Here is a 22,374-nt window from a genome sequence, read left to right as displayed (position 1 = left end):
GAATTTGACAACATAACGATTTAAGCGCAAGTTATTCATGATGATTACACAGGGAAAGTAAAGCGGTTAAAGTTACCCACTAATCATGCATACAATACATGAACCTATGCTAGCATGGCAAGTTCTAAATCTCGAGATTCACTGTCGCTTCACAAGAGATTAACAGGTTGTCTTACATGTTCGCGACGCACATAAGAAGATTAAGCACAACCTATACTAGATATCATACAATCACCACATACCAATGTATTAAACAATTAACTAAAGAAATCCATAGTAAATCCGCTAGAATCACATGATCACGATTAGCCCATAATAGAACTCATCGTCACCATGGGTTCATATGAAAGCATGATAATAACACAACGATATAAACTAATAAAAATACTCAATAAATAATGAAGTACGTCACAAGAGTATTAAGGTTCAAAGCATAAAGAAAACTAGCATCCACAGTTACAATGAATTAAAAGAATCACAAGATAAACGTATGCTTCCTCTTCTTCGTTGTTGCGTGCTAAAACGGTCTTCTCAATCTTCTTGCCTTCGCTCTTGATTATCTCTTCTCTTCTATGAAGAAAACGTCTTCCCATAAGGTTTATATAATAACCTAAGAGAACCAGCGCTAACAGAAGCCCAATTGTAATACAATTAATAAAATCCAGAATCTGAATTTCCGCACACAAGCGGCCGACTGCATCCTCCACGCGGGCGCCTGCTATCAGGCGGTCGCCTGCTCCTTCCAACGATGAAGTTGTAACTTCGAATTTCTCAGGAAGTGTAACTAGTATCTTTTGAAAAATTCTAGAATCTGAAAAATCTGTACCAAGGAGTTTAAATTTATTAGCAATTCCAAGAAGTCTATCCGAATATACCTTGATTGTTTCAGATTCTTTCATTCTTTGCATCTCAAATTCCCTGACTAGATTCAACACTTGTATTCCTTTAATTCTTTCATCTCCTTCGTATTCGCTTTTGAGAAAATTCCAGATTTCAAAAGCTGTCTTCATTTTCATAATCCTTATGAATATATCTGATGAGACAGAAGCAAAGAAAGTAGCTCTTGCCTTCGATTTTTTTGTCTTCCTTTCCTTATGATACCTTAATTGAGCCATGGTTGGATTATCAGTCAAAGGAGGAAGTTCGTAATCCTCTTTTATTGGTTCCCATACATCATTTACCTCAAGGTATGCTTTCATTCTAGCCGCCCATACATGATAGTTTGCACCATCAAACGCAGGTGGTGCAATGCTGTTGAAATGTTCTGAATCCATTCTGAATTAGAGATTCTCTTTCTATGTGTGTGTGTTTGTATTTCTTTGAGGTGTGTGTTGATGATATGTGTTTGACAATTTGTTTTCAATAGCACATGTCCCTTAAGACTAATGCTCTGATACCAATATGTTGGACATATAAGACTTCAGACTAATATGTAATAGAAAACATGATTGTAGAATATAGAACGATATATTTTATTAATATACATGAATTTATTTTATATGGCATAACAGCTACATCAGTGCAGGAAATCAAGTTTAATTTTATAATAAAATCCTCTAACAGATAGCTGCCATATAATCAGCCAAATAGAGATATTCTAGGACCTTAATTACAGCATAAAGATTGAACTCCTGATTATCAGCTTCAAGAATAATATTCATTAACAGACTTTGTTCAACTTTTTGATTTAGACCAAGTATATTTATACTTATCGAGAGTCAATTTTATCTAAATTGTGTAAATTTCTTTGCTGAAAGTATCAAGTGCAGTCCTCTGAGGTTTCCCTGAAAAATGACTTGTGTTTTTAGCACCCAATTCATCTGTGATGAAGAATAAATTGTAGTATATGTTAAGTTATTCTATGCCTGACTCTTTCCCTCCTATATACTAGGAACCAACACGTGGGACAGATTTGAGCTCCGTGTCCACAAACGTGTTTTTTGATTTGTGAAGCAGATAACCTATTGAACCTGGTGTAGAGGTTGAGGTTACCATTAGAGAGAGAGTCCCCTCTTTCTTTGATTATGTGTTTTTTTTGGCTTTTTTATGTAATAGCCTTTTTGACAACTCAGTTTCATTTTCAGTTATCTAAATACTTGGTGGCCTTCTGGTGCAATTGAAGAAGTTGGAACAGATTTGTTTTAGACAAGTAACAGAATTGAAGAAGGTTTTTTTCTTTGATTTGTTTTATTGTGTGTGTGTGTTTTTTTTTAAAAAAAAAAATCCCATTTGATGTTGGTACATTTGAGTGAAACAGAAATGTATTCGGTTGATAGATAGGATCAAACCCCCCCTCAGTTCCGAATTGTTAACCAACATATCCATTACACACACATTTGAAACTGCAAAAAACCTAAACACAACAAATACACACAACACAACAATGGGGAAAAATGTGAGCAACGACCAGGTCTCATCAATGAAAGAAGCTTTCACTCTCTTCGACACCGACAACGACGGCAAGATCGCGCCGTCGGAGCTCGGAATCCTAATGCGAGGCAATCCAACACAAGCTCAACTCAAAACTATCATCGCCGAGGAGAAACTCACGTCTCCGTTCGATTTCAATGGCTTCACTGATCTCATGTCTAAGCATCTTAAACCTGAGCCGTTCGATCAGAAGCTTCGCGATGCGTTCAAAATTATTGATAAGGATGTCACTGGTTTCGTTGTTGTTAAGGATTTGAAGCATATTCTTACGAGTATTGGCGAGAAATTGGAGGCCTCGGAGTTTGATGAGTGGATTACGAGTATTAGCTTGTTATGTGATTACTTGATTTGAATTTCGGATTTCTGGATTTAAATGTCTTTGGAAATTTTATTAGTACTTAGAATTATTGATTCGTTGTTTTGGATAATAGAAAAGAGTAGTGCTGAGTATACATAATTTTGTATAAAATATTTATATATAATGGCATGACATTTGATATTAGATGTTTTAATTCATTTTGTTAATATAAATGCAGGTGACCATTTCAATTAAAACACATCATATGACATTATGTATACCATTCTGTACATCAAGCATTTTTCAATAAAAAAAGAAAAAGTCTCGGCAGGAAAGAGATGAATTTATTCATTATCTTGCTCTTTGCTAAATGTTCGCGGATTGTCTCACAAATATCATAATTTAGAAGCAGAATGCAAATCTGGAAATACTTGTAATGATTGTTTTATTTGTGAAAAATATACACATTGCTAAATTCAAAATAGCAGCTAAATTAAATATACATGTTATAACAAAATAAAAATGTGCATATGATCTGAAATGAGAATGTGAAACTCTAAGTTCAAACTATAAAGAAACTCATCATTTAAATGAATGTTAGCCTTGCATATTAATAGAAACTAGCTTTATCACCCGTGCAAGGCACGAGCTAACTTTATTTTAAAAAAATATTGTTATTTTTTGTGTATTTTTATGATATCTATATATTTATATAATTTTTTTTTATTTTTTTTTTATATTTTATATATTTAATAGAATAAATTCGAGCATAATCTATCATATTAAGATTTTTTTTGTCAATATTTGGTTAAATTGATTCAAACTTTCAAGCCGAACTTGAGGCTACTGGACTATTTACGACCTGAATTTCAAGCTTGATTTACCTATCAGACTTTTTATGACACGAGTTTCGAGTTTGAAATTTAAGATTCGGTTGAACTCGAGTTCGTGCTCGAATCCGAACATTTTTAATCGAGTTCGTGCTCGAATCCGTACATTTTTAATCGAGTTCGAGCCTAACAGTTTTCGACTCGACTCGGATTGATTATACTCCTAGTTGTTACACGAGTATAAAGTTAGTATCTATACTATATTCCCCACAAAAGTAACTTTGAATTAAATGTTCCCAATAAAAGTCATGTTGCAGTATTATAATAAATAGAAAAGAGATACATAAATAATATAAATCAACATTTTATTACTCAAAAATGAAAGTAATAAATAAAGAATTTGATAAAAAAGAGGGTGTGACTTATCTAATAAGAATTTAAATTAAATTCAAGAAGTTATGTAGCACAATAGTAGTGATATAAAGTATTTGAGTATAAAGTTTGGTGTTTGATATCTATTTTTAACAAAAATTACGTGACGAATGGTATTTTTTAAAAAATTCAGCATTAAAGAGCAAAATTTTAATTTTATTACTGTTAAAATAGCTTAATTTGCCCCTAATCCTCTATTATATAGAAGGAGATATAATTATACAGAAATTAAAAAAACCGAGTTACATAAATATTATAAAGCAATATCTTATTTACTCAAAAATTAAAATAATAAAAAAAGATTATAATAGAATGAGATGATATGGTTTATCTAATAAGATTTTTAATGAGTACTATATCGGTATCATAATGGTAGTGACATGCATTTCCACAATAGATGACATCAATAAATAATATATCAGTATTTTATTTACTTAAAAATTAAATTTATAAAGGGAGAATTTGATAAAAAGAGAGAGAGAATATGACTTATTTGATAAGAATTTTAAAATGAAATCAATATGTTATGTAGCACATATGATAACGATATATGATTAAAGAGTAAGAGATAAGGGGTTCGATTTCTATTGAATATACTAATTTTACTTATTTTTAACTAAAATTGCTTAAGGATGACATTTCTATAATTTTATAAAATAAAAGGATAAAAACGTAATTTCAAGGGTCAATTTGCCCTTAGTCCTCTTATAATATATAGAAAAAAATAGATAGATAGATATATAGATGTATTAAAATAATTATCAAATTAAAATATAGAGTAAGACACTCCGTGTAAATGAGTAAATTGTACGTTAATATTTAATGTTATCAATATTTAAACAAATATGTCTTTAGGTTAAGTGGATGATGTGGTAAATGTGCAAATTTTTGATATGGGTTCGATTCCCATCCAAAATAATAACTTTTTAATATTTAATAAAATACAGAAACAAAATAGTAATTACGAATTAAATATTTCCCTAAAAATTTGATGTTGTAGTATTATAAAGATAATAAATGAAACAAATTAATTCTCCCACATTTGCAATTGGAAATTTCCAGCCGAACCAGAGATTAAACCAAAAGGAGCCAATGGCAATATGCAATGAAAAATTGAAAATGATACCAGATTTTAAACCGAAAGTAACTGCATCAGCATCAGTGTTACCCCAGCACATTTAGGCCTTTTCCTACTAAGTAAAGACTGAGACGTGAAAACTGGTGCGCAAAAGTAAGGAGTAATATAATCACCATTTTCGGGATAACAAGTGAAAAACAAGGCTTCAATTTACCATACAGAACATGTCTATCAAGTATCAAGCCTTTTAACAAAAAAGACCACTATTAAGATTACCAGATATGTCACTTTGCATTCAAGAAGCTATTTCACTATCATAAATCTGTAGAATATTTCTAATAATATCAAATCAACCAAGAACAATAAAAAAGAGTTAATCTATTAAAACATTTATCCATGAGAGAATTAAGGAGATGAGATACTGAAGGAAAATAATACTGCCATACAAACATGAATGCTTTTCTTCGGAAATGCCATGATGACAGGGCTGCATCTTCTATCTATACATGTGAAAAAGTCTACGATTTTGAATTAGCAAGAGGTATTTCATATATCCAAACAGAAGCGTCAAGCTGCAATCAAAAAGCACTCTCTTCGGATGATAACATATATAATCAACAAAATGAAACTTGCAATGTTAAGTGCCCGGTCATATCTATAATATAAGAAATGGAAGGATTGGAACATAGCTTCAATGTAAGAAATATAAATGAGTGAATAGCTATGATTTTTAAAAATAGTCTAACCTTCGTTTAATTCATACCTCTATAGCATTTAACCAGCTAAACACATGTAACTTGATATTTTCTTAGACGTAATCTAAACTCTAACGGAATTCCTAAAGAATCATTTCTTTCAGATATGACTGCAACCTGATATACAAACAACTGAACAAGAAAGCAAATCCCCAGTAATGCTTTCCATTAGACACAACTTTGACATGGTAGATGAATAAACAAAATAAGAAAGTAGCATACTAATTGTTCCAAACTTCACAGCGGTATGTGTACAAATCATTTGGAGCTGTAAATGTAACTTATAACTTAAAGTTGAAAAGTGTCTTATAAGTGATATGAATCTCGTAATTTATAAGTTATTTATATGTTTGGATAATATTACTTATAAGTTGTTATAAGTTGTTAATGTGTTTAATAAATCATAACTTATAGATTATAATTGTTTTTTTTAAATAATAGTTTAAAATAATAATTTAATACATTACTATAAAATTAAAATGACGAAATATAAAAAAAGAATATTTAAATATTTATTTGATACTTAAGTTATCTATAATCTATACTAAACTATAATAACCGGGATAATGTATAATTTAGTTCAACCTCCCTTTTGGTTATTCACTCTCACGACCGTCGTATCTTCTTGATCAAATAATTAGAACCGTTAAATCTGGGTATTAAAATAATACAACACTCAAGATCTCAGGTTCGAACCTCTCGAACAAAAAACATTTATATTAGTATTTATAAAGATACGAATAAATTTTCAGGTTCGAATCCTCTCAATAACAAATTTTATTCAAATATTATATAATTGTTACTTTAGTATTTAATTATTTATATTAAAGTTTCGTTTTATTATTTATAGTAAATATATAAATATTAATGGGAACTCGTGCATCACACGGGTGTAAGCTAGTTTATTATAATAGACGAGACATTAAATTTTTTTATTTAAGGATTTTCGATTTTCAATCCTTTATTAAAAATAATATTATTACTAATAAATTATCAGTTAAAACGTTTAGTACCTTGTAAAAATAAGTGTCATATTATTGATGAGTAAATTAACACAAAATTTTTAATTAATTTCAACAAAAATCATAATAGAAAATAGGCAAATTTTTAATGTATAAAATTAATTAATTTTAAGGAAAAAAGGAAGGAAATAACCAACAAAGTGAAAACAGAGGAAAGAAATGGTAGAGGAGGTCAGAGTGATAAAATGGGCTGAAAAAAGAGATTGTACCGTTGGACGTACTTTCTGATTTTCATCATATATCTTAAAAAATGATCATTGCCCTGAATCAGCCAAACAGAGCACCCAAATTCAAAACGAGCATTTAGTCATAAATGATAGAAATAAGATGATGCCAAACATGTACATAGTTTGCTAAAACGGCAGTGTTTGATACATTAACGAAACAGTGTTTGATCCATTAACGAACCAGAATAGTAACTGATTTTTTAAGCAGTTAACATGATGTCGTCCAATCATTATAAGGATAGAAAATGTTAAATATTTTGTACAAACTTAGTATTTTAGACTAAGTTGTGAATCATTTTGAGACTCAATATGAATGAGACACATTATGTGTTAGTGGTGTGTATTTATTAAAACGTATTCTCCTCTTCGAGGGGATTCCAACACATATTTACACGCTCAAAATGAGTAAAAGGTGAATGAGAACTGATGTTCCAAAGTTTTACCTTTTAATATCAAAAATGGTTTTGTACCACATCGACAGTAGCACAAGCCTATTTCTTAGTTTTCTTATAAATACCATGTACCACATCGAAAAGAAAAACAAGTCCTTTCAAGCCTCTCTTTATAAATAGAGTCGGGCACCAGTTTTATCAAGTCGAGGAAATAAGAGTCATCTCTTTCATTCTCGGTCTCTTTAATCTTAAATTTTTCCAATATTCCGGTGATAGTTCTCGGGCTCAGTTCAAGTTCGCCGAGAGTATATTCGATCTATCGATTATACTAGTATCTCGTTTTATCCTGGGAAGCAGGTCGCTAAACACGGATGGTGCGGGGCGAAACTGCTTTAAGGAGACAGTTTTCTGGACTCGAGATTAAATCCAATTTCTGTTTATTTTCTCAAACCCTTCTCCTAATTTAATTGTTAATTCTCATATGCTTATGTGATTTAATAATTAGCAATGTTCTTGTGAATTAGTTATATATTCAATATATATATAATAATAATGTCTTTATCGTACAAGATTGATAACAATCTTAAAGCAATTTTCTTCAATTTTCATACTTTCTTGTGAGTAGACGCAAAAGTCAATTTGATTGTTTAAATTGGATTTATTTATGGGTATATGAGTGACCATTATTTGCCTCACTAATTAAATTAAATTTAGTGCGTTAATTTCTTTGATCACTTGTTGCCATGTGCTTGAAATTAATATAAATTTGATTTTAAGTGGTACTTTGTTTAAGTATAACAGTACGAGGCAAAAGTAAGCACAAAGTTGTTGGATAATTGGTTTCCTATAAGGCTATTGATGCTTTAATGGTTATTGATTTATGATCAACTTATATTCAAGTGGACATATTTGGTGACATCTCTCTCGGGTTGATCATTATAAATTGGTAGATTAAACCCAAATTTATAATTCGTCCATGTTTTCGCTATTAATGGATAGCTTATTATGTTTTGTTTAATTAACATGGTGATTGATAATATATATGAGCTAGAGTTTCTTAATTCTGAATTGATTTCGGAATTATTAGTATACTGATACAAGAATCGTATATGCTATAGTTTACATGCATGTTTGCAAGTTCATAACATGATATTGCTACGTAATTAAATGATATGGCTACATAAATGTGACCCTTCATGATAGAACTTGATTATTTGATGATTAATTTTTAATCATTGTTGAGTGATGATAAGGCATCAATTATTATTGTTTAATCTTTAATAATGGAGTTATATCACAAACTTGTAATACTGGATAAATAGAGGCCTTACCGCGTATCTATTTAATTGGATAAAATAGATTACAAGCATAGGTTGGTGACAATAAATGTGATGCAAACTATGTAGTTCTAAACATCTTATTTTAATAGATTTATTTGTTACCAAAATGCTTTTAGTCTATATGGAGGCTTTGGAAAGCTATTAAAGGAGGCATAAGTTGCTTTATTATCTAACGTGTCTCTTTAGTTAACATTAGTTTAACTGGAAAAATTTGTTCAAGTATTTTCACTTGTGCTGCACTAGATAGAATGCAGTAATATGTTTGTTGTTAAATAATGAGTTGTGCAGCTGAAGTGAACCAGATTTATCATTGCTCAGGATTCTCCACATTAAAAAACGTAATGGGCCTGGAGTACAGGTTATGGGTCGGCACATAAATTATATTTTTTTTCTGGTTGGATTTTTCCTCCAGTTAAATAGTAATTTCACGTGTTGGTGTCGGTCTGTTGCGGCAGTGACACACGAGCCTATTATAGTGATCCATGTGATACTTAATACGGCGAATATTGATATAAGTATTTATGCTGAACTTCAGAGAGGAGGAAGGAGGTGAAGCACTCCACCGATATCCACCAAGAAAACGATGTTAAGGAGGAGGAAGGAGGTGGAGAGAATTGGGTTTTCCAAACTTTTTTGGGTTTTCGGGTTAGAATAAAATTAGGGTCTATAATAGTGTATTTATAGGCAAAATTTTCAGCTGAAATTTTCCCATAAATATTATTATTATTATCCCATTTATTATTCTTATTAATAATTAAAACACCTTTTAATTATTAATCCTTTTTCTAAACACTTTAGAAATAATTCTCTCTCTTGATTTAATTTCCAAAAATTAAATTCTTTAATTAATAATATTAAGAACTTTTCTTAATTAATTTATAATCAATTAAATCTCATTTAATCAATTATTAAATTTACCAATTAATTATTTATTTCATAAATAAATAATTATCAGCCATTATTAATTAATTCCACCACCATTAAATCATTCTCTTTTTATGGTGTGACCCTGTAGGTTCAATATTAAGCCAGTAGTAGAAATAAATAATAATAAAACTATTTTATCATTATTTATATAAATTCTCTAATTTATTAAATATGATTAATTAATTAATCACATTTATTCTACATCGTGAGGGATACTTCTCAGCATATTGCGACTATCCGGATAATATGAATTCACTGCTTAGAATACCAAGAACATATTCAGTGAATAGTTACCGTACAATAAACTCCTTCTACCCTACAATGTTCCGATTAAATACAAGGCATGGATCTCGTGTCAAGCCTATCTAATTTAATCACTTGCTTACCATTTACTATGCGTAGTTCTATGCAAATTAGAAACTCTTTTCTAATTTCATTTACTCTGGCCAGAGATTCCAGAACTAGCATAAGTGGATCAGCCTTGAACATTCGCTTCCTTCACTAGAAGGGGTAGATCCTTTATTGATCATACACTATCTTCGTGTAAAAATTCCTATACCCAGAAGAGCCCTAATAATTGTCCATGGAGACTAAGAACTAAACCAAAGCATAGTTCAGTGTACACAAGATGACTATGATGACCTCAAGTCTAAGGGTACTTGTACAACTATCACTATGTGAACAACTGCTGACACGTGAGTGAACTCCATCAGTTGTTCAGCTGTGCGAGTCATATTCAGTGAACTTATTCTATAATAAGCACCTACATACTAGCTATAGTGTCACCACACAAATGTCTATGAGAACAGACATCCTTCATAATGAAGCAAGCATAGTATGTACCGATCTTTGCGGATTATTAATTACCAGTTAGTAATCCTATGACCAGGAACTATTTAAGTTTAGAGTTATCATCTTTTTAGGTCTCACTATTATGATCTCATCATAATCCATAAAAAGCTTTACTCTAAACTATGATATATCTTATTTAAACACTTAAATAGATAAAGCCCGTAATAAAAACAAAACAAGTCTTTATTAATATCAATGAAATCAAAACAGATTACATAAAAGTTATTCCTAAATCCTAATACATGATTGGACTTAGGACATATTCCTTTCATTCTCTCACTTGTACTAAAGCCAATCACTCTGGTATCTAATACCCATCTTGTCTTTATGACGATCAAAGTGACTTTCATAAAGTAGCTTTATGAGTGGGTCTGCTATGTTGTTATGTGTGTCAATTCTAATTCAATACAATACAGGAAATGTTACCGCGCTCCCACTAACCCTTTTGTAGACACATGGTTCATCTACGCTTTTGATAAAATCAAACTCTTTGATTGTCTCATCAAAACAAATGTTCCATCTTTCGAGAAGCTTGCTTTAAACCACATATGGTTCGCAGTAGCTTACACACTAGGTTTTCATTTCCCTTGGAAAGAAAACCATCTGGCCATCTGCCAGATTTCATAGTCGTAGTAAGCAGCATTCGCAAGCAAAATCCGAACTGATTTTAACAGGGCTACAGGTAAAAGGTTTCATCAAAGTCAATCCATTGCCTTTGTTTGAATCCTTTTACCACAAGCCTGGCCTTAAAGGTCTCCACCTGGCCATTTACTCTAATCATTCTTTTATATACCGTATACATAGATTCCATTCCGGATTTCATGACACTATGCCATTTTTCTAAGTCAACACTACACATAGCCTCATTATAGGTCACAGGGTCGTCATCATCAATGATCGACAAATCATTGTCATTCTCAATGACAAGGCCATATTTCCTCTCAGGTTGGCGAGACACTCTCCCTGACCTATGAATGGGCTATTCCACAAAAGGTTGTTCAGTCAGAACAGGTGTTTCCACTTGATCCGTAGTAGTTTGTGCTTCTTGAACTTCATCAATTTCAATTTTGCTCCCACTGTTTCCTTCAAGGATAAACTCCTTTTCCAAGAAGGTAGCATGTCTGGAGACAAACACCCGATGATCGGTGTAATAGTAATACCCTAAAGTCTCTTTAGGATATCCCACAAAACTACATTTTACGGATCGATATTCCAGCTTATCTGGGTCAACTTACTTGACATAAGCTGGACATCCCCAAATCTTAACGTGTTTAAGACTCAGTTTACTTTCTTTCCATATCTCATACGAAGTTTGAGGAACAGATTCAGAAAATACCTTATTCAGTAAATATGCTGAGGTTTCCAATGCATAACCCCATAGGAATACTGGAAGATTTGCATAGCTCATCATGGACCGAACTATGTCTAACAAAGTTCGATTTCTCCTTTTAGATACCAATCTGGAGGAGTCCACTGGGAGACTATACCATTTACTTTGAGATAATCTAGAAACACTCCATTAAAGTATTCATCACCTCGATCTAATCGAAGAATTATAATACTATGTTTGGTTTGTTTCTCCACTTCATACTTATACTCTTTGAACTTTTCAAAGGCTTCAGACTTGTGTTTCATCAAACACATATCCGAATCTAGATCTATCATCTATGAAAGTAATGAAGTATGAAAATCCACCCATGGCTTGCATAGACATTGGTCCACATACAACTGTGTGTACCATTCCTAGCAAATCTGCAGCCCTCTCTCCATATCTACTAAATGGAGACTGTAGTGCCACAATGAAGTGAGATTTTCATCATCCCTTTTCTTTTATTAGTTTGTTCAATCTGAAGTAAATTATGTCACATATATACAGACCATTATTTAAAGCACCACGTCCATAAAGAATATTATCTCTAAGAATAGAACATTCATTATTCTCAATAATAAATGAAAATTCAGCCAAGTCTAACATGGGAAAAATATTCCTCACAATCGAGGGAACAAAATAACAATTATTTTAAAAACAATAGTCTTGCCCGTAGGCCTATGTAAATGAAATGATTCTACATCTACAGCAGCAACTCTTGCTCCATTTTCATCAGTAGAATCACCTTCTCTTCCTCAAGAGTCATACTTCTCCTTGGTCCCTGCAACAAATTGCAGATTTGAGAACCACAGGTGGTATCTAATACCCAAGTAGAAATTTGATTTAATGACATATTCACTTCTTTCATGAACATACCTGAATCAGAAGCGGTAGTCTCACTACCCTTCTTCTTCTTCATTTCTGTAAGGTAAACCTTGCAGTTCCTCTTCCAGTGCCCCACCTTGTTACAGTAAAAGCAAATAACTTTGCTCTTGGGGTCTTCAGCTTTTGGTGGAACCGGCGTTTTCTCACCTACTTTCTTCTTCTTGGAAGAGTTCCTCTTCCTTTTCTTAGGATCGGAACCTTCACCAATTAGAAGAACAGAACTCTTCTTAGGGGGAAAATTCGATTCCGCAGTCTTCAACATGTTGTGGAGTTCAGGCAGGCTGACATCCAACTTATTCATGTGAAAGTTCACAACAAACTGCGAGAACAAACTTGGAAGCGATTGCAAGACCAAGTCTTGGCTCAGCTCCCCATCCATGGCAAAACCAAGTTGTCCAAGACGTTCAATCAAATTGATCATCTTAAGTACATGGTCATTCACAGATGATCCTTTAGACATCCTACAACCGAACAACTCCTTCGATATCTCATATCGAGCTGTCCTCCCTGCCACATCATACAACTCTTGTAGATGCACGAGGATAGTGTGAGCATCCATATGCTCATGTTGCTTCTGTAGCTCAATGTTCATGGAAGCTAGCATGATGCATTGAGCAACATTTGCATCATCTATCCACTTACGATACACAACATGTTCATCATTATGTGCATCATTAGCAGTTTCAGTAGGCTTAGGTGAGTCAATCACGTATTCCAACTTCTCAATCCTGAGAACAATTCTCAAATTTCGAAGCCAGTCAGCATAATTAGGACCAGTCAATTTGTGAGCATCTAGTATGCTCCTGAGTGATAGTGCAGAAGACATAACGTACAAAGTAAATCTGTAAATGATAAACATATAACAACACTTAGCAAATATTCGATTTCATTTTAAAACACTATATGAATCGGGTCTTTATTCATAAGTGGCTCCCACTAGTTTTCCTAATTTATTCAACCCCCTACGTGAAAAATTAAGCATTCATAATGCTAGTGGGAATAGGGATCCTACATTCCATTACACAACCCCGGCTGTGGCACGAAATACCATGTAATGTTCAATAGGCAGACAACTCTTGTCAATTACATCTTATGTTATTCCCTAATCAAACTTTAGCCTCTTGAATAATTGAGTCACGACTGTGGCACGACAAACTCAATATTCTAAGTCAAGCCTAACCCAACATTCCGTACAATTGAATCAGTCCCCAAAGGCCCACGGCTGTGGCACGTAACGACCTTTAGATTCTTATTCAATGTACACATCTCTATGTAATAGACAAGTATTTCTTATTTCAAAATCAAAGCCCTCGGCTGTGGCACGAAACGACAATGATTCAAAAATAAGAACTACTTTCTACCATGTTGGAAGGCTATGACCGAAACAAGCCCGTTGTGTCATTGGCCAATTACTACTTGATATTATTTAATTTTAGAGGGATTATATTACGTTACAATCATAATCATATTATAAAGAGATTCTTCCTTTTAAATTAAATATTTCAAATCAATAATCAATAATCAGATGATTCCCAGATCGGGTGGAGCATTGTCAAGAGGCGTCACTTAATAACCCTTTCTTACAGATATAAATCTGTTGTTGACAGAATCATCCTTTCTCTCATATCAAAAATTCATATTCAATTACGTGTTTCATAAATACAAGAATCTCATGATTGTATTCATAATATTATTATTAAGGTTATGAAACAATTTCACTATACTAGGTTCTCTAACAAACGCCTTATGTTTATTTAAGTTCACCTAAATCTATCATCGCATGATAAACTAAGCATATATCACATATATCAACATGAATAAACATCAAGGTAGGCATGTTACATCATCTAGCACATTAGTCTAAGCATTATACATCTCTATGTATCACATGAAGCATTTAAAAGCAATTAAAACAGTCAAAAAACATATTTAAAACACTTCATGGAAATATAAACAGTTCAAAACTTTTATATAAACTAAAATTGATCACTCCATTAGATCCGTCTCGGAAAAACGAATCCAACGGTATATTGCACGCCCAAAACGGAGTTACGAAACTCCCAGAAAATCAAATTTAATGTCAACAGACAGGCTGTAACGCATTACAGGAACGCGTTACAAGCCCTGTAACGCATTCCGGTGATGCGTTACACCCCTTTTAAGCCATTAAAGGGTGTACCGCATTCCGTGAATGCGCCACAGGTGTGTAACGCATTCCTGGAATAACTTGTAGAACCCAGGTGTGGAATCTATACATCCTAAAATTATGAAAAAAATACCCAGACGATCTACAACACTTGTAGAACCCAGATCAACATTCAAAATTATTCTGAGAAACGATTTCTCATCAGGCAAAATTAATCCATGATATAACTTGTAAAAAACATAATTAATTCATACAAGCACATAAAATTCTGAAATTTTTACCACAGATCTATATGCATACAACCTATGCTCTGATACCATTGTTGGATTTTTAACGCAGCGGGGCATGACAAAACACTTTTACACATATAAAATCCAAATAAAAGCATACAGATCATGAATAAAAATTCGAGGGATAGTATCTAACCTTTAAAAATAATTCGGAGACAACGATCAGAGATCCTTAGCAGTTGCTCCTCAAGTGTGAAGCACTCCACCGGTATCCACCAAGAAAACGATGTTAAGGAGGAGGAAGGAGATGGAGAGAATTGAGTTTTCCAAACTTTTTTGGGTTTTCGGGTTAGAATAAAATTAGGGTCTATAATAGTGTATTTATAGGCAAAATTTTCAGCTGAAATTTTCCCATAAATATTATTATTATTATCCCATTTATTATTCTTATTAATAATTAAAACACCTTTTAATTATTAATCCTTTTTCTAAACACTTTAGAAATAATTCTCTCTCTTGATTTAATTTCCAAAAATTAAATCCTTTAATTAATAATATTAAGAACTTTTCTTAATTAATTTATAATCAATTAAATCTCTTTTAATCAATTATTAAATTTGCCAATTAATTATTTATTTCACAAATAAATAATTATCAGCCATTATTAATTAATTCCTCCACCATTAAATCATTCTCTTTTTATGGTGTGACCCTGTAGGTTCAATAATAAGCCGGTAGTAGAAATAAATAATAATAAAACTATTTTATCATTATTTATATAAATTCTCTAATTTATTAAATATGATTAATTAATTAATCACATTTATTCTACATCGTGAGGGATACTTCTCAGCATATCGCGACTATCCGGATAATATGAATTCACTGCTTAGAATACCAAGAACCTATTCAGTGAATAGTTACCGTACAATAAACTCCTTCTACCCTACAATGTTCCGATTAAATACAAGGCATGGATCTCATGTCAAGCCTATCTAATTTAATCATTTGCTTACCATTTACTATGCGTAGTTCTATGCAAATTAGAAACTCCTTTCTAATTTCATTTACTCTGGCCAGAGATTCCTGAACTAGCATAAGTGGATCAGCCTTGAACATTCGCTTCTTTCACTAGAAGGGGTAGATCCTTTATTGATCATACACTATCTTCGTGTACAAATTCCTATACCCAGAAGAGCCCTAATAATTGTCCCTGGAGACTAAGAACTAAACCAAAGCATAGTTCAGTGTACACAAGATGACTATGATGACCTCAAATCTAAGGATACTTGTACAACTATCACTATGTGAACAACTGCTGACACGTGAGTGAACTCCATTAGCTGTTCAGCTGTGCGAGTTATGTTCAGTGAACTTATTCTATAATAAGCACCTACATACTAGCTATAGTGTCACCACATAAATGTCTATGAGAACAGACATCCTTCATAATGAAGCAAGCATAGTATGTACCGATCTTTACGGATTATTAATTACCAATTAGTAATCCTATGACCAGGAACTATTTAAGTTTAGAGTTATCATCTTTTTAGGTCTCACTATTATGATCTCATCATAATCCATAAAAAACTTTACTCTAAACTATGGTATAATTCATTTAAACACTTAAATAGATAAAGCCCGTAATAAAAAAAAAACATGTCTTTATTAATATCAATGAAATCAAAACAGATTACATAAAAGTTATTCCTAAATCCTAATACATGATTGGACTTAGGACATATTCCTTTCAGGGCCTTTTCTGGTTGTACCAGTAGGTGAGCCAAAAATGTAGGTTCGTGTGAACCATGTAAATATTTTAGAGAAATTCGGTAATTGAATTTTTAATGATAAGAACCACATGAAATTCTTTAAACATGATATTAAAATCTTATAGGTTTTAATGAATGACGTAAAACCTGCTCAGATGAGAGGTAGTGACACGATACGTGTTTACTGTCAAGTTTGATAGTAAAACATTTGTCACTCGTACTCGTAGTCGAGTCAATATTGAAGCTAAATAGAGAGATGTGTGCTCTATAAACTCAAGGGTAAATCCAACTTAATACAGATAATTAAGATGGTAGTGAATAAATTTGATGATGAATAATCACCGGGCAAATTCTGTTTGCAACGTGAATATTCATGAGGTCGTTGCACCTTACTCGCATTAAATAAATGGAGTAGATACAGGCTTGAGTTGCGCTCTGAGAGAGATGCAAAACGATTGTGATCAGCTCAGACTATCACTGAATTTGAGGATATTAGTTATGAAGGGCTAATCGTTCCTTAAACATGATACCACAGAAGGAAATAATTAAATTTCCTATTAGTTTTGGAATGTTTTCTGACATTCTGTAAAATATTAAAATTGTGGGGTATCTAAAATAGAAAATTATTGAATTTTCTATGAATAGTGGAATGTAATGAAACATTCTTAAAAATAATTGAAATGTAGGGGTATCTCGAAACTTGATACCAATACCTCTGTTGGTAGCATGAGATCCAAAATTAATTGAGATATTTTGGATGGATACATAGACAATGGTTGAGTCTAATAATATCTGATATATGAATCTCATTTTTGAGATTCGTAAGAATACTATTACAGAGTTTAGGAATGCTTATGCGATAAGCTAGTAGATCCTAGTAGATCTGTAATTAAAAGTCATCTAAATGAACTTACGAGTTATTGGATGAATGTGAGGATGAACCTGTAGAGAGCAAAAGACTTGGATAATTGATAGTCCCGAATGTCTTGATAATTTGCTTGAAGGTGAACTCGTAAATTTAATAGAAGCAATGCGCTTCTCGTATAATTCCTTGATAAGTAAATATATCAAGAGAAAATTTGACTATTACTGAGAGTCAATAAATCAAGATTTTCTAGCACGTGTACTAGAAAATGGATTGTGCATGTTCTCTCTATGTCCTTTGTGGGGGAAAGGATGTTAAGAAATAGAGAGAGTGGTTCTGTTTGACAGAATCTTGTTTTAAAAAAAAATAGATCTTCTTACGAGATAGAAGCATTAGGACCCAAATGAATTTTCAAATTGGGAAAATATATGTGGTTCTGAAGGAAGTATAAGCTCAGACTAATAATAAAATATTACAGTCAAAAGTGATGACCTTATATAATTTATGAAATATTCTCGAGTTTTGAGAATAAGGTTCATTAAGATGATACTAAAATTATCGTATTGTGAAATTTAAAATTGCATCAATGAACATTGAGATGGTCTTTCTAAATAGATATTTGGAGAAATATCTATTTACGTGAATCTGAGGGTTGCTCTAGATAAAGCAAGAGTAGAAAATCTGTATTTTCGGTGATCATATTGAGTGAAACAACATTGACATGAAATAATGGCATATTAAATTTGATATTGCTATGATAAGCAATGGCTTCAAATAAATGACATGGTTGCCATTTTGAGGACGCTCAAAATTGGTTGCTATGTGAATAAGGATTGCCAATTTAAGAAATTGCTGGTTTTTGGGACGCTAAAAGCTGGTAATATCAATAACAAGTGAAGCCTTAAATAATAACTAGTAAAGTTATTTCATAAATGTGAAATATTTCAATATGAGATGTCAAACTGATTCAAAATCAGAGAATTGACAAGTGTGCATGTGTTATTTACACATGATATGCCAATCATAATTGATTGCATGTGAGTGATCTGATCATTACGAGAAGTAATGACAAGAGGATCATCTCTGAAAATCTTGATGAGATTGAAAAGTTTTGATTTGAAGATTACAATCTTCGTGACTTTAAAATTTTTAGATGATACATGTCACATGTTGGTGATGTGAATTTTGAAGAGATCAACGAAGCTAAAGTTGTCATAGCTAGAATGGATTTATATTTATCCAAGCGTAGATGAACAAGGATCTCTCAAAAAGGATTGCAAGTCTGTTGTACTTTTTAAAATTGTACAAAATTAGACATAGGCTACACAGTTGGTAAACTGTGTAGATGCACAAGTACAATGGAAATTGGTCACTTGGAAGTGATTGCAATGAGATTTAAGGTGTATGATATGTGCTCGTGAGCTTGGACTGCAATACGAAAGATATCTAATTGTACTATGTGAATATAGTATGTAAATTAGATATTTGACTTTAAGACCTTAAAAGTCATTCGAGAATACATTTCACACTTAGCAGCCGTGTCATGGAAATCCTAAACTTAGCTCGATTCATGATGGAATACGAGTCTGATACATAAAATAAATGCAGTTAAAAGGCTTAATAGCCACTTTTTAAGGATATTCCTAAATGACAAGGAAAATGTGTCTTCAATATGCATATATCGTGTAATCAATATGCAAATTGGGAGATCACATTATTGTGTATGAAATGGTATGTCTCACATCTATGATGAGGACATAATACCATTAAACAACTACTCTCAACGAGAATTATCATGATTGACTATGTAAAGTCAAATGATAATATTTGGGTCCACTAACCAGATGGTTAAACTGAGCGAATCTGTTTAAGCCAAGGGAATCTAGTTAGACTGAGAGATAGTTGTCAAATCATCGAGAGGAATGAGCCTTGCCTATTGCTTAACGGCGTCATGGGGGACACCTAACCTTGCTGACTGGAGATCCCAAGAACTTGGTTCAATGGGACAACTAAATCATGATGACCAAATCACTGTGGGGGTAACCCCTGGCCTATTTCTATGATGATGAAATAGTGAGACCCGTAAGGTACGAGGTTAAGCTTTATGCTTTTAATGATCTTTGACGAATACAAGGATTTCAAGTTTGAATACATAATATTCGGTTGAGTAAACGCGGGTTACTCTATAAGATAAAGATCACCTATGTAAGAGAGAAGTATAACCGCTTCAAAGGAGAATTATGAGGCACAATTCTTTAGAAACTCTTGCAGAACCAGGACGATGTTCCAGGGCCAAAATGGACATAATCATGAGAACTGAATGAGTCAGAAAAGATATAGTGATGAGTATGTCATCGTTTACATAAACGGTCGAATAGTTCAAGGACATCACATCATATTGTCTACCAGTAAAGTCGATATACTTATTCGAGCGAAGGTTCAAGGAGCATTCTCTACCTATCGTATGCCATATCTGACCGCCGGAACTATCACCAAGTCAAGCTCCGCGTCTGTCTGTCTATGTGGTGCGTGCTACTGGACCATCAATCTCATTTGTGGGGGATTGTTGGACAAACTTAGTATTTTTGACTAAGTTGTGAATTATTTTGAGACTCTATATGAGTGAGACGCATTATGTGTTAGTGGTGTATATTTATTGGAACGTATTCTCCTCTTCGAGGGGATTCCAACACATATTTACACGCTCAAAATGAGTAAAAGGTGAATGAGAACTGATGTTCCAAAGTTTTACCTTTTAATATGAAAAGTGGTTTTGTACCACATCGAGAGTAGCACAAACCTATTCCTTAGTTTTCTTATAAATACCATGTACCACATCGAAAAGAAAAACAAGTCCTTTCAAGCCTCTCTTTATAAATAGAGTCAGGGCACCAGTTTTATCAAGTCGAGGAAATAAGAGTCATCTCTTTCATTCTCGGTCTCTTTAATCTTAAATTTTTCCAATATTCCGGTGATAGTTCTCGGGCTCAGTTGAAGTTCGTTGAGAGTATATTCGATCTATCGATTATACTAGTACCTCGTTTTATCCTGGGAAGCAGGTCGCTAAACACGGATGGTGCGGGGCGAAACTGCTTTAAGGAGACAGTTTTCTGGACTCGAGATTAAATCCAAATTCTGTTTGTTTTCTCAAATCCTTCTCCTAATTTAATTGTTAATTCTCATATGCTTATGTGATTTAAGAATTAGCAATGTTCTTGTGAAGTAGTTATATATTCAATATATATATAATAATAATGTCTTTATCGTACAAGATTGATAACAAAATATAATATAACTTCCAAGAATCATCTGCATATACGGACACATTCTGGGAGTCCTCCAGATGATAATAGTTAGATAATGTCTGTGTCTGTAATCACACTGCTCATAAGCTGTCCTTATTAGCAGTATATAACTTGACTTGCCAAATTATCTTATAAGGAAGCTCACAGTGTCAAATGAAATGTTAGCATGTAAATGTCGTTATATATAGAAATATAAAAATTGCATTATCCTCTGCAGATTCTCATATGAAAAAAATTAATGGCCATCATACATCTTTATGACTATCACAATGAGAAGCAGCAAAGCAAACCAAAAATTTGATTACATTAAAGAAATTATAAATTTTGGTTATTCTCTTTCTCGTTCTACAGGTATTTTGATACACCATAGACGATGGTTCCCGCAAAAAAAGAAAACAATGGTTGGGGTAAATGCTGGGTATATATACTTCACGCACAAATTATCCAACTCTTCCGGTAGAAAACTAATGAAAACACAAACTTTAGGCAAGAGATAGCTAGCAAGAAATTACACAAATAGAGAGAGAGTGATTAACAATAATTGTGCATTCACTGAATACTCCAATACTCACACTGAGGAGTCTGTCTCCACCATGTGTCCTTTTAACGTTTACAAAAGTTTGTTACTCCAACGTACTTAATGCAAAGACTAAAATAACCTCTACTGTAATAACCCCAAAAATTTTGGACTTTTTGTAAACCTTATGAATAGTGATTTTGCTGATTATGCTGAATAAGAAAACTTTTCATGCCACACAATGTAGCAGTTCTTTTATTGATATTCTGAGGTCTTATTAGTACTCAATATGGTATATAAGTGTTTGTAAAGATCGTCAGAATCCAAATCCGAACACTTTGATTTTTCCCGAAAATCTACCAGATACCGAAAGAATTGAGTATAAGGTAACATGATAAAAAGGATTTAAAATCAAGGATTTTTAGAGAGTATCATAAAAGGAATATAAAATATAGAGAAAGGTTTAGGGGAACCTAAGTAATAAGATCCCAGGTATGATCCCTCAAACAATAAACGAGAACGAAAGTTAAGCGAACCGTATAACAGATAAGCGGTCATTAGCCAAGTAATTAGGGGTTAATCAAAGAGGTTAGTGGATGATGATGTCATCACACCAACAAGAAGAAGACAAGTGTAAGAGGATGACATGAGAAAGATGACATAGGCATGGTGACATAAGCATGACAAATGGAGGGATTAATT

At 32.7% G+C, this 22,374-nt stretch overlaps 1 protein-coding gene across 1 annotated transcript; it reads left to right on the top strand.

The window, feature by feature from the left end:
• Window positions 1-2,383: 2,383 nt before the first annotated feature.
• On the top strand, window positions 2,384-2,782 carry LOC141674305 (putative calcium-binding protein CML13). Its single transcript, XM_074481031.1, has one exon. The coding sequence runs from the start codon at window positions 2,384-2,386 to the stop codon at window positions 2,780-2,782; it is 399 nt and encodes a 132-aa protein (XP_074337132.1).
• The last annotated feature ends 19,592 nt before the right edge of the window (window positions 2,783-22,374 follow it).

Source organism: Apium graveolens, chromosome 7 (assembly GCF_009905375.1).
Source record: "Apium graveolens cultivar Ventura chromosome 7, ASM990537v1, whole genome shotgun sequence".
Lineage (NCBI taxonomy): Eukaryota > Viridiplantae > Streptophyta > Magnoliopsida > Apiales > Apiaceae > Apium > Apium graveolens.
Note: the sequence above shows the minus strand (reverse complement) of the source record. Positions and strands in the feature narration are given on the sequence as shown.

Bases quoted from the DNA above. Each gene is read 5' to 3' on its own strand.
- LOC141674305 (XM_074481031.1), top strand. From the start codon at position 2,384: ATGGGGAAAAATGTGAGCAACGACCAGGTCTCATCAATGAAAGAAGCT.